We start from the raw sequence: 13546 nt of genomic DNA, 5'->3' as shown, positions 1-13546 counted from the left end.
ACGGTCAGTTGAGTTCCGCTGTAGGTTGTCCTTGCTGTGCTGTCGTCTGATTCACTTCCTCTGTTAGACTGTAAACGACCCTTTAACTGTGCAGCCACACCACATCCAGCTCCTGGCCTCTGGACCTTGTTTTCTAGGCTTTATATTTGATCACTGACGTAAAAATCACCCAGACACAAAATGTAAATTGTACTATGGCTATTAAACCTGTATTATAGGGCACTCGATAACTTGCTATACATTTTCAGAATAACAAATTAAATCTTATTTACAGAACATCTTTTCTCTGTCTCCTGTTTGTTGATGTGTTTTTGGTGCTTATCTCATTACTTGGGTTGATATTGTCTAACCTGCCTTGCAGAGGTTAGAGCGTGATAAGCTGCTGAAGCAGACGCGTGGAATGCAGACGTCACAGCGAACCCGGATATGTGAGCTGCTCACGCACCTCCAGGCTCGCGACCTTTATTTTGCAAGAATCTCCTGTGAGTGTTTGAAAACCTCATCAGAAAACTTTGTTGCTGATGTCTCTGTACAAGAAATTTGACACGGTTTCTCCATACGACCCCACGGGAGAAGACATTCACTGTCATATAAATGTAGAAGTAAAGCTTTTATTACAAGGCAGGAATAGGACGAGCAGCTGCAGGCCAGAATGTGTCGTGGCCAAGGAAGTGAAGAAGTAGTGATGCAGATTTCTGTTGGGTGTTTGAAGGAGGCAGGGATACCGAGGTGTTTTTGATACCAATGTCCAAGGCACCACTGTATGTTTTGGGTGTGCCAGTTTCCAACTCTTGCATGAAGCTGGGTTCAGACTCACGGTGATGCAGCTGTCCTGGCGTGAGAGGTTATGACACAAGCAGGGCGCCCACCTGGAAACTGTCTCAGGTGTAGTTGCACTTTTTAACTCCTGGTGCACAAAAGGCTGAAATATTTGTGATGTGATATGTCGCTCACGCCTGTTGTGCTGCTAGTACATAAAAAAAAGTAGAGCGTAATCATTAATTTTATGCATTAAGTTTGGAAAATGCAAATTTGACCACTGAAGCACATCTAACCTGAGGAAGCACCTGGGCCAACACCAGATCTCTCTTCAGACTGAAGTGAATGTTGGTTTGCTAACTTCAGCTTCACAACTGGAAAGGGAGACATTATGGGTTTTTTTTCCAAATGAATTTTTTTTCTATGTTTTAAAAAAATGAATAAGAAAGAAGGACCTAAGTGCCTCGTCTTCAGTGGTCAAGATTTGGATGTGGGTGCGTACAATAATGATGGGTGGAGGAAATCCAAAGAATCTTCCCTCCGTGCCTGTAGGTATTTTCCTTTAATTTGTCTTGTGTCCTGTAAACATGATCTGATTTTCTCTCTCCGGGGAGAACAAAGAGAACATGTCTTTGGTCAGGTTCGTGAGAACAAATGCAGCTGGTGACAGGAGAACCGCTGGAAGCCTGCTGCTGTTTCCACTTTCATATTTTAGTGATTTCAAACATTTAAAAAGCTCCAAAAAAGAAAAAATAAGTTTGAATTGATTAAATGTATCAATGCATCAAGTCTTTTAAAATCGCTCTCTGCTGATATTTGTAAAGGTGGCAGCGTTAATTCCTCTTTTAAGGAGACGAGGAGTGAAAACCTCCACCACCACAGACAGAAACATGTTTTTAATGTGGAAACGAGTCGCTACCGCCGGGAACCGCCAGGGGGCAGCAGCGCGCCCGCGGCTCCCCGTCTAAATGAACTGCGCCCCTGAAGCCATGTGTGAAATGTGATGCTTTGCGCCTCAAAACCATCCGCGTCTCTCCGTGACCGCGTTACCTCCGTCGGCGAGCCGCAGTACCGCCACATTTCCGGTTTCAACCTCCCACAGTAAAACTCAGCGACCCCGACGAGCCGCGCCAGCCCCCCCGCGCCCCTATCGGTGCTCTTATTTTGAACATTTTATTTCCTCGACTTCCTGTCCGGGTCCTGGATTACCGTCGCGAGCTTGCCGCGGCTGACCGCATTTATCTCCGCTGCAGGGAGCCTGCGAGCAGCGACTTTCTCAGATTGACAGAGAATGGAGAGAAGCTGACGCACCGTTATTTACCGGACCGTTAACTCTCCTCCACGCTTCCCCTCATGCTGTTCAGCCCGCGCGCTGGGCCAGACCGGGAGAAACCATAGTTTTCGAACTGTTGGACCACTGAGGAGCTGACAAACCCTGCGTGTTGATTTTTTTTCCCCTCTCTGTCTTTGGACACTTCAACCGCGTTATTACGCACGATGCGCAAAGGGATGGCTTCACTCCGGAGACAAAAAACGGGAGTACAGAGTGTTTTTTGCGTTTATCTCTCCATTTCCCTGGTTTCTTCTTACAATATAGACTTAGAACATCCTTTAGTGTTCCGCGGACCAAATTCTAGTTTTTTTGGCTACTCGGTGCTGGAGCATTATCATGACAACACACGCTGGTGAGTCCCATGGTGAACTGTTCCTGGAACCGCTGCTGTTTACTGTCACTCCTGCAGGGAATCGCAGTTTTAAAGAAGTGTTGGCGTGTGTAGAAGTCAGGCTGCATCCACACCCAGTGAACAGAAGCGGTGCAGACCTGCTGCCTTGTTTTCTCTGTGAAAGACGTGTTTGAGGGGACTTTTTCATGGAATGCATTTGTAGTTCTACTGGGCTGCAGTGACCGATGGGAGAAACTACGGTAGAGGGTGAAAACTCCACTGTGTCTGCTCATGTCTGCAGGGTCATCGTTGGGGCTCCGAGGGCGAACTCGACCTACAGCGGTTCCGTTCACTCTCCCGGAGCTGTGTACAAGTGCCGGGTTCACAGCAACCCGGAGCGCCGCTGCACGGAGATGGACCTGGGCAGAGGTCAGTAGAGATGGACATCCACACAGACGGCCTAGAAATGAACCCTGGTCCCTCCAGTACACACACGCACACGCACACGCACACACGCAGCTCCTCTGGTCCCAAGCATCTGTTTTGTTTTATCAGAATAATGCAGCCTTATGAGTCCTAACAGTGCAACTCTTGTTCCTGTAGTTCTGAACCTCCTGTCTGGAGATGTATACGAAACAAGTAGGGTTTGATGTCCACATGTGCTCACGTTTTTAATAAATATGATTTATGTTTCTGCTAATGCCCCCCCCCCCCCCCCCACTAACCCACCCTACCTCTGCTCCTGTGGTCCAGAAATCAGGGGAGCATGTATGGCTTTAATATTAACCCTGTGCTCAGTCAGTGTGTCACCAAAAAAACCCACACACACATTATCAAAGCGAGCGTGTGGTTGTGTGTGTGTGTGTGTGTGTGTGTGTGTGTGTGTGTGTGTGTGTGTGCGTGTGCGCGCGCGCTGCTCAGTGAAGCTGGCGGGCCAGCGGAGCTGAACCGAACCGTGCCGGGCCTCAGGGAACCCAAACACTGACACAGAGGCGCACTGGCAGCTTCATGCCGTTGGAGCGAATCACGGAGTCAAACCTGAGTCACAATCGAGTGTAGAGCAAAAACCCTCGACCAGTTTCATTTCCTTCTTTTTGTTTATTGATTTTCCTGTAGATTTTATCTTCATTTTAGCTTTTATTCTTATTATTCTTATTATTCTTATTTTATTATAATTATATTAACCTACTTTGAATTGACAGTGTTGCTTGCAGCTGTATGTGTAAGAAATCATCTCTGCTGTCTATGGAGCTGTGCAGGGGGAGTCGCTCCCATACTGGTACCAGTTTCACAAACTCAGGAAGCTGCTGGTTGTCTGTGACTCATTTATGTCACAGTATTTCTCCTTGGGAAATGGAACCAATCAGTATGAATGGGAACAGCATCAAGGTTCTGGCTGAGAGAACCATAGCTTCATTCTCCGGATTTATCTGTGCATGTTTTACAATCTGATGATGATGACATCATCTGACGGGGCAGTTCTTCTGTGGCTGTGGTTTTCATCGGACTCCTCTTCAAAGATCATTTCCTGTTTTTAACGGGAGATGATTAAAACTCTTCAGCCACAGAAAAGTGAAGGTGTGAAGCTGTGTTGCTATTGGACTGACTGAACCCAGAAACTTCTCCATTCATAAATCTATGAATTCCAGTAGCAGCAGGACGTTTTCTCATGAGATGCTAGTTTTCTTATTGATGGCAGCAGCCGTGGTCATTCAGTGTGAAGGAAGAACAAAACCCAGCTGACAATCAGGTGATTGACACGTTTTCCTGCTCCTCCGACCCGATGACTCGACATCTGCAAACTGCTCTCATTGTCTCTCAGGAAACAAGCCGAGGGAGTCGTGTGGGAAGACGTGCCAAGGCGACCGAGAAGATGAGTGGATGGGAGTCAGCCTGGCCCGACAGGACCGAGCCAACGGCAGAATCCTGGTGGGTTCGGAGACGCTCTTCAGCTCATGTGAAGCAGACCAGCAGCGTTCAGGTCTCACCATGAACCACAGCTGGTCTCCACAACTCTGCCTGTCCTTCCGGTCGCAGCTTCATGGCTTTGAGTTGCACTGAAAAAACTAAAAATAGGAACTCTGAATTCTGATTTTTGACATTCAAAACTTGGAATCTGCAGCAGGGTTACGTAACGCTGTGAAACGTTCCCCTGGTGTTCGGTGTCAGCGGAGGGAAGTTTGTCAAAAGGAGATTGTAGATTTTTAAGAAAATGAGAATGATTGTAGTCAGCAGACTCTGGTGCTGATTGGCTGCTCGGGGATCAGAGGGTAGCTGGCAGAGTTTGTTTAGGCTCCAGCCCCTCAGCAGCCTTTCATTAAAGGTCGACCTCCGTCTCCTGTAGGAGGTCAGGAGGGAAGCGGCAGTCTGGCAGAGGGAACCTCTCACAGCAGGTGCTTGAATACGTGCTGGTTGCTCTCCTCCTCAGGGAGGTGGCGACACGGCAAGAATGCACCTCTCGAAGATGTCCAGATAACCATTCGGCCTGTCCAGCTTCTATTCCGTGTTTGTCTTTTGTCCTGGTTTTCAAATCCATATGGAATGTTTTGGCTCAGTGTTCTGACCATCAGCCTTGACTTTACATGTCAGGGCTGCTGGAGTTGGCAGGAGTCTGAGTGAGTTGCAGAGGCGCGATAGCAGTGAGATAAAAGACGAGCCACGTGTCGCTGTGCTTCTCCGCAGCACTGAAGCTTTTTGTTTTTTCGGTCTCATCTGAATAGACTCACGTTTCTGCAGGGAAACGGCTGCTCGGCAGATGTTTGCAGTGGTGATTTCATCAGTGAAGGACCCGCTCGTGACCAGCGAGCTCTTGAACTGAACAAGAACAAGACAATAGCGTTGGCGCCTTCTGCAGTGTTTTTATCACTGTCAGCTGATTCTGCTTCTGCTAAAAGGAGAGAGTTTATGTTCCTACTGTCGGCTGAGCTGTACCTTCCTGCCTGTCATCTGATGATCTCTCACTCTGTGTGTGTGTGTGTGTGTGTGTGTGTGCGTGTGTGTGTGTGTGTGTGTGTGTGTGTGTGTGTGTGTGTGTGTGTGTGTGCTGAATGGGAGGGGTTAAAAGGGGAGTTAAACAGAGTGAGGGGAAATGAACTTCAGAGAAAACCCCCGCAATAACCCCAGAGCCACACGCACACACACACACACACACGCACACACACACACACACACACACACACACACACACACTCGATTACCTTATTTACACATTCGTGGCCTGATTTCTGCAGACTCCTGCTCTGTGTGTTCTGGTTTTCTCTCTGACCTGTGGAACGTTTTATTTTGAAAGTGACACAGCTAAATATTGTTCTGAGGAGATCTCACTCTCAGTATTTGAGAGGTCACCAACTATTAAAGTAGGAGTTTGTTTTTTGTCTTTTGAGTCTAAACGTCCCAGATGGTTTCCAGTAAACTCTTGAAAAGCAGTTTGGCAGTGAGAGCAGGATCACAATGATGCTCTGATGAATCTCCTTGCTGCACATTCGACTGTATTGCATGTGAGATATTCACACCACAGACCATAGCTGTGATTTGGTGGCCTTTAATTCCCTCCCCCTCCTCTCATCGATGACGGTTTGACAGCCACAGAGACTCCTGCTAGCCAGTGAGGGGCTTAAACTATCAGGCTGGTGCAGTCCCGCCTGCAGTTTCTGCTCAGAGTGAGTCAGTGTCTTCTCTTGCAGGCTTGTGCTCACCGCTGGAAGAACGTCTACTACGACGCCGAGCACATCCTTCCGCACGGGTACTGCTCCATCATCCCTCCAACTCTTCAGGGCAGGACGCAGCCCCTCATTCCCTGCTATGAAGGTACAGTGGAGGCACAATGACGGCGAGCACAGCAGCAGATATTTAATTTAACCCAGTTTGACAGAAAAGAAGCAGAATCAAATAAGAATGCTTACTTTCATAAAATATGGCCATTTTTCTTCATCCTCATAAGAAGAGAGAGACTCTCCTCCGCGCTGCGTTCGAGACCAGCTGACCGCTAGTTAGCTAAGCACAATGAATGGTAGTGGATGGGAAGTGTTAGCATACCTCTGTCAAAAGTCATTGAATAAAAGTTCAGGGTCTTGGATTTCCAGAAGTCGTCCTCCTCATCCTGTCTTACAAAGTCGGCCATGTTTAGTTGCAGCTCTTCAAGCCATCAACAGCATTTGTTGCGTTAAGTAGTTCCAGACCACACGTCTGATCCTAGCATGACAGTGGCTCCCATTCCCAGTGACTACACATTGTCTTTACAGAGGTATGCTAACACTTTCCACCCACTGGCATTCATGGTGCTAAGCTAACTAGCATGGGTCTCAGTTTCCTTATGTAGCGCAGAGGAGCAAAGGGTCTCCTTCATCTTGTTGTCTCTGGGGATGATGGATGACAAGAGTATTTGCTAAAAAAGCTGTCGTGTTCCCGTAGAGGTCTTCACCTCCGGTGGCTCTACCCGCTTCAGTCATCGCCTCACATCGCAGATTATGGCCTTCAAAGGTGTTTTTGTCAGCGTTTGCATCCGTCTCATTCAGTTAAGGAGCCGTTGGCCTCATTTTGTTACCTTTGGACGGAGCTGTGCTGTTTCCTTCTTTATGCTAAGCTAAACTAACTGTCTCCCAGCTAGAGCTTCATATTTATCCCCATTTTCATCTCTCAGCAGGAAAGAGAGTACGCATATTTCCCTAAGCCTAAAATATTGCTTCAATAGTTTTTTTTTATAATATCCAGTGAATACAAGGCAAAAATAGGAGAAAAGGAATAAGGAGGAGGTTGTTGTGCAACAGCAGTCGGTGTCTGGTTCTCTCGACCACCCTGGGGCCTCTTGTGTCGTCTGTGATTAAAGTGCCTTCACCGTCGGCTTCACGCCGTTTCTGGAAGTGTGACCTCTCCTCCTCACTCCAGCACAACCACCTTGACGGGAGTCCACCACTACTATTTGTAGTACACACAGTTTGTTATGCTGAAGGTTAAATATGGGACACTGAGCATTTGGCCCGTGTGGAGGGAAAGTTTGGAATCCCTGTCCACTTTTTTTTTTCTACAAAAGGAAAACATTTTTTTTAAAGATACAATCAGCTGATAAACACAGATTTCTGCCTGTTGGTTGATCAAATCAGTTGTTGGATGGAAAGGTTTGCTTGTCCGACTGTGTTCTGGTCGGAGTAAACACCCTCCACTCTGTACCGGAGGTTGTTTTTCCCACCTTTACAACCCTAAAAATCCAATTCCTTTTGAAAAACAATGTGCCGCGTAGCATTTCAAGCTGGCCCACGCAAATGTGTTCTCGGGATGTTTTGATATGTGACTCTGCTACTTATCAAAGGCTGACTTGCACCTTAAGTGTGCGCCCAAGTCAGCGTTTCACTTCCTGCCACTCGTAGCCAGCAGCTGTAGGGAAGCCAGACTGATTTCTAGTCCATCTAAGTTGAGTATTTGTGTAACCTGAGAGCAGCGTGTCCCCCTCTGAGGACCAGGTCTTGTTGAATGCTGCCTTGCACCACTGTTTTCAGCCTCCTTTCTGCCCCCAGATTCCTCTTGGATGGGTCCGGGTCTTTGACTAGCTCCATATGGAATGCAGGAAAAACTCCAGTAAACGCTGGCTCAAGCACACAGTGAAATAATTTGTGGTTTGTTTTTTCTTACAGACTATAAGCAGAGGTATGGGGAAGAGCACGGCTCGTGCCAAGCTGGGATAGCAGGAGTTTTTACGGAGGTCAGTAACAGTGCTTGTTCATCCTCTTAATCCACTGAAACATGCGCTCTTATTGTTTCACTGTTACTCACTGGTAAAAGCGATGAGTCCGTCTCCGTTCCCCACTGCCTCTTGTCTAAGGCCTCAGATGACTCATTTAAAATGCCTATTAACACAACCACATGTCTAATTTCTCAAAGCATCGTTTTCTGTTCCTTGTTGACTTTGGGATACTGAGAATAGTTACCAGGCTTATAAATGCAGTTGTGGGGGATTTGAAGTTGTTTAAGATGTCAAACGATGTGGAAAATGGAGATTCTACAATCCAACATACATGCGTATTTATAACAAAGCAGGAATCTCTGTGCTGAGTAGCTGCTGATAACTGCCAGCTGATCTCCCCTGGCAGCCGGGACGGGCGGCAGTGGCCTTGCTTGGCCTCTGGTGGGCCTCCGCCAGGTGAAGTTTTTGAGAAAAAAAAACCCCACATTTTGCTTCTTTAGAACAGAGGTGAACTACTTTTTACTGAAGTCATGGATGGCATCACCGTCAGTCGGACGCCACCCTGGAAATGCCTTCCTGCACGTCCTGTCGGCAAGAAGATGGACGTCGCCCAGATGTGAAGTCCTTGTTGTGGGGTTGTAGTGAGCAGGACAAATGTGGAGGGAAGCACCGGAGCAGTTTGTTTTTCTATACATTAGCCGACTAATTCTTTCCTCATGTTGTTCAGAAGCAGCTTGTTCAGCACGTTCAAGTCTCAAATTACAGTCATGCACGATTTGGGACATAAAGTACAGTAGACTGTCCTCAGAGCGCACCCAGGCAGGGGGGGACCAACATCTGGCACCTTCACCGAACCCTGGAGTTGTTCTGCTCCTGAAAGTCCTGCACTTCAAAGTTCTCTATGTGAGAACGTCTTTTTACATTTTGACACCTCAGTAACAGGACTGTGTGTGTGTGTGTGTGTGTGTGTGTGTGATATGAAAACAGTCCCTGTTAGACGTTAAGGACATCGCTTTCTAATGTTCCCATAAGTTCTTTAAAGGATGGAGGAACATTATAATCAGAGAGCAGTCAGAAGGTTCTTGTCAGATTTAGGGGAACGTATGTAGGACGCTCCCTCCAGGTCTCTACTGTGAGTCCCCAGAACCCTTGCACAAGCGATAGTGACGTTACAGGAAGCTTTAGGGCACTAAAGGAATAATCGAACCTAATTTAGGTTCTTGTATCGTATCCCCAGAACATCTTCACAACTGTAACATTCACTAACATTTAGCGGAATATCCTGAATCCTCCCCCCGACCCACAAGGATCCACATTGCGGCTGCTGAGGAATGTTCTCGGATCTTCTGGGAGCGTAACATGCTGCTAATTTCACTTCATTTTCTCCTCATCTTATCCTTGCTGTCTATTTAAAAAAATGCCCCCCCCCCCAACCCCCCCAAAAAAAACCCTTGCGGAAAAGCCTCACAAACACATTCATGTGGACTCGCACAGCTTTGATTTTAATTAAGGTTCTTCTCTCCTGGATACTGAGAAGTTCTCATGATCCGCCTGCTAACTTGTTAAATGTTTGATTATGAAGACTTTGATGTGAATTCTCAGTATCAAATTGCCTTTGAAAGCCCTGCTCACGGCTGTTATGACCACGCAGTCTATGACATCATGTTTAGTTTCATAATGTTATTATATAAAACGCCATTTATAAAAAAGACGGGGAGCTTGTTGGGGCTTACAGAACGTCTGAGTCCATAAAAGGTTTTTTTTTTTTCTTTTTTCTTGTTGTGTTAAAACTGCGATACAGGAGAGAAACGATCACTGTTCACAGCTACCAGGACGACCAGCGTTGATCTGTTAGCGCGTTTAAACGACCCCCCCCCCCTCGCGACGGAATGTCAGGAATTCTAGAAAAGATGTCCAACTGTTCCTTATCCTTGTCTGAACCGTCGTCCGTGGGCCGCTGCTGGTGCCCAGATGTTTGACATCACAGCTCAGTCAGGTGCTCGCTGCGCTGCTCAGCTTTCATCACATCCTCGGAGGCATGTCAGATTAGATTAAAGCAGATTAAAGGGGAGGGGGGGGGGCGAAGATGGCGGCCGTCTGTAGATGTCCATGTGTGGTCCAGCCTCTTAATTGTCCTGCTCTGGTCTCTTTTATCGCGAGCATGAAGCTGTGAACAACTCATTTCACAGCCGTCAGCTCTGCTTGCTCTGAATTCTCCATCACATCAGAACAGCTGCCGCCACATCTGGCTGTGTGGTTGAGAGCAGATAAGACACACGCACGTCTGCGGCCTCCTGGTTAACCCCACGCTCACCAGAAGGTGATTCACATTTGCCAAATTATCTGTGTGTTCCAGGAGCTGGTGGTGATGGGAGCGCCGGGCTCGTACTACTGGACCGGGACAATTAAGGTGTACAACCTGACGTCTGCCACCTTCTACAGCCCAAACAAGGAAGAGGTGGACTCCCATCGGTACAGCTACCTTGGTGAGAGGCGGGTAATGAGAATCAGGTAGGACTGTGGCGGGAAAGGCAGCTGAGAATGACTGTGTGTGTCCCCAGGCTACGCTGTGACTGCTGGACACTTCTCCTCTCCTCATGCCATCGACATAGCGGCGGGGGCGCCTCAGCACAGCGGCTGTGGAAAAGTAGGCTCCTCATCCTTGTTCTGTCGGTGGAATCGAAGGCCTCTGTGTTGCACGCTGCAATCATGTGTTTTTCTCCTGCGCAGGTTTACATTTTCAAAATTGATGGCGGGTCTTTGGTGAAGAGTTTTCAAGCCTCAGGGAAAATGGTATGAGCGCCTGCGCGGTCTGATAGCGTTCAATGATCTCTGGCGTCACTTTAGTGATGAAACTGGACGGCTGCTCTTGAGTCAAACTTGCCTCGGGGGCCATGTCACTGATTTGTGCGATGCGCTGCAGTTTGAACGGCAGCAGTGGTAGCTAATGACTTCTGTTCATTCAGAGTCCCTAAAAACGTGCTGTCTCACCTGGACGGGCACCTGCAGCGCTTGCCTCGGCGAGCCCACACATCTGAGTAGACTTATGTTGTCTGACATGGTTTAGTCCATTACATGTTCATATAGTTTTAGTTCCAGTGTGTCGTGACAGGCTGACCTTCTGCACGTCAGCCACATGGCACATCTGGCTCACAGCACTCTGCAAGCAGGATGCACCAACAAGCGGCGAAATAGCACGTTTTTAGAGGACATTGTGTAAATACGGATTTACTGTGAGCATGAATCTAGAAATGGAAAACGGCTCCAGTCAGACGGTGACTTGCATGTATGAAGTGCAGAGAAGTGCCTGTGATCTGACCCAACACTCTGTGGCTCGGCTTGGTTCCAGATGGGCTCTTACTTTGGCTCCTCATTGTGTGCAGTTGATCTGAACCAGGACGGCCTGTCAGACCTGCTGGTGGGGGCACCCATGCACAGCCAGCTACGGGATGAGGGCCGGGTGTCTGTGTACCTCAGCATGGGAAACGTGAGTGGGATCTGTGGGTCAGCGGGAACGTGATACTCCGACCTGCGGATTTACTGAGCAGCTAAATCACATGTAGATGTGGTTTTACTCCGAGCTGCGCCGCTTCTGCTTGTGTTTGATTTGTTTCTGAGTGTACGGTGTTGCCTCAGAGGAACACCCCTGATCCCGTCAGGAGATGAACTCGACACTTTTATGACTTATTTCCAGGAAGTTTGCTTTATGTTTTTCCTGATCTGAGCTGGTGTCTGCTGGTCTTTTCAGGGGGTTATGGAGGAGGAAGCCATTTTGACCGGTGACAGTGCTTACAACGCTCACTTTGGAGAGTGCATCGCCGCCATCGGAGACATAGACGACGATGGTTACCAAGGTCAGTTAGACACTCTCAGTCCAAGCTGCACGACTTCATTGGTGCGTTTCTGTATGCTGACGGTTAAACAATCCTCCCGCGCCGCGGTTGCTTGCTGGAATGTGTCACATGTTCATCAGCAGAGGAAGTTGGACTGAGTGTTGTGCTGTAACTGTGGAAAAATGTGTTTTTAACCCTGACAGGTTAAACACTAACAGTATAGCAAACGGACCACCACCTGTCAGCGTGTACATATGTCTGCCAGATAAGACACGTGAACCAGGTAGCCAGCAAATACGTTTCATCTCGTGTCTTCGGCTGATCGCTACCTCAAACCTCGTTGTCCATGGTTGCAGGCCTGCTGACTCAGCAGCTACATGGAGGCAAGATGGCCTCTGTATGAGCTACATGTTGTTTGCCAACAGGGAAAGTTCTCCTCCTGTAAACCCGCTGTCAATACTCTCGCGGCACAAGAGCCACCAGACGTTTTAGTAAATCCGAAGCATCTGGTGAGAGGTCAGACCGACGGCCCTCCAGTCATCCGTGGATGAGCATCCACTTTGTTACGGTGTTCATTAGAGGGACATCGACGGTCCTGCAACAAATCTGTTTTTCCTGTCCCGTAATTCTGTCTGTCAGCCCTCAAAAAGACGGGATGAGGTGCTCAGTAGGTGCAAAGAAAGCAATCATTTACACACTTATTTTATTTTGATTACCCTGCTGAGAGAGATCTTTGGAAAAATATTACCTCTCCCTCTCTGGCCGAGTCCTCCAGAGGCAAACCAAGTTATCCGCACACGCTGTCTGTTTCCTGGCACTGGCTTGGCTTGGCTCCGAGAGCTCGACTTGCGTCACACTGGAGGCTGCTGCCTGGCTCAGGCCTGCGAGGCCTGCGAGGCCTGCTGCCTGGCACGGTGTGAGAGGGGAAAGATGGCAGCGAGGAACTCATCTGGTAACCCGTCACGACTGGAGTGTCGAAAGTGCCTCGATGACAGACAGTCTGTTATTTACAACTTCATTGCTGCCATTTAATTTAATAGAAAAGTAGAAAAAAAGAATACACACGTGGTTTCCCTGAAAACAAATGCCTTGTTAAGTAGTTGCTCTACATGATGACTTCATTATTGTGTGATATTCGGTCATAAGTACCATTTCTCCTTTGGTAAGCTGCACTGCGCTGAATGGAAGTGTTTATAAAGAAGGTTTATATGTGGGTCTGTCTTTCTGTGGAAATGGGATAAGGAGCCGTTGTTTCAGTGCTCTTGCCAGCACTTTATAGTCTTGTTTCCAGTCTCTCAGAGGTCGCACAACTTTTTATAGCCACTAACAACACTTAATTGTCTATTAAGAGTCTTACTGTAACAGCTTGTTTCCCAGACACAGGCCAGCAGAAAGTAAACACATGGTTAACGAAAGCCTGCATGCAGGCTGACTAACGCGCATCTCTATGCTGTATTTTCTTCGATGTGTCTGGTCAGACGTAGCCATAGGAGCACCCAAGGAGGACGATTATGGAGGAGCCGTCTACATCTACCACGGCGATGCCACAGGAATCATCAGCAAATACTCCATGGTAGGAGCTTCCTCCCACACACGTTCCCACGTAGATTTGT

At 47.9% G+C, this 13546-nt stretch overlaps 1 protein-coding gene across 3 annotated transcripts in view; it reads left to right on the top strand.

Moving 5' to 3' along the window:
* The first annotated feature begins 341 nt into the window (after window positions 1-341).
* The window catches only part of itga9 (integrin, alpha 9), a 45975-nt gene continuing 32770 nt past the window's right edge, over window positions 342-13546 (top strand). Inside the window, exons 1-11 of one of the 3 annotated variants that reach the window (XM_086180672.1) lie at window positions 342-482; window positions 2725-2852; window positions 4246-4352; window positions 6107-6230; window positions 8051-8118; window positions 10457-10586; window positions 10662-10747; window positions 10831-10893; window positions 11450-11587; window positions 11849-11954; window positions 13412-13506. In XM_086180672.1, the coding sequence (XP_086036798.1) occupies window positions 2837-2852; window positions 4246-4352; window positions 6107-6230; window positions 8051-8118; window positions 10457-10586; window positions 10662-10747; window positions 10831-10893; window positions 11450-11587; window positions 11849-11954; window positions 13412-13506 (933 nt within the window). In that variant the 5' untranslated portion in view covers window positions 342-482; window positions 2725-2836. Of the gene's footprint in view, window positions 483-1995; window positions 2445-2724; window positions 2853-4245; window positions 4353-6106; window positions 6231-8050; window positions 8119-10456; window positions 10587-10661; window positions 10748-10830; window positions 10894-11449; window positions 11588-11848; window positions 11955-13411; window positions 13507-13546 lie in introns of those variants that run through there. The other 2 variants (XM_086180670.1, XM_086180669.1) reach the window with 2 other exon arrangements.

Source organism: Aulostomus chinensis, chromosome 16 (assembly GCF_037954235.1).
Source record: "Aulostomus chinensis isolate RoL2024-O1b breed Wild chromosome 16, RoL_Achi_v1.0, whole genome shotgun sequence".
NCBI classification, from domain to species: domain Eukaryota; kingdom Metazoa; phylum Chordata; class Actinopteri; order Syngnathiformes; family Aulostomidae; genus Aulostomus; species Aulostomus chinensis.
Note: the sequence above shows the minus strand (reverse complement) of the source record. Positions and strands in the feature narration are given on the sequence as shown.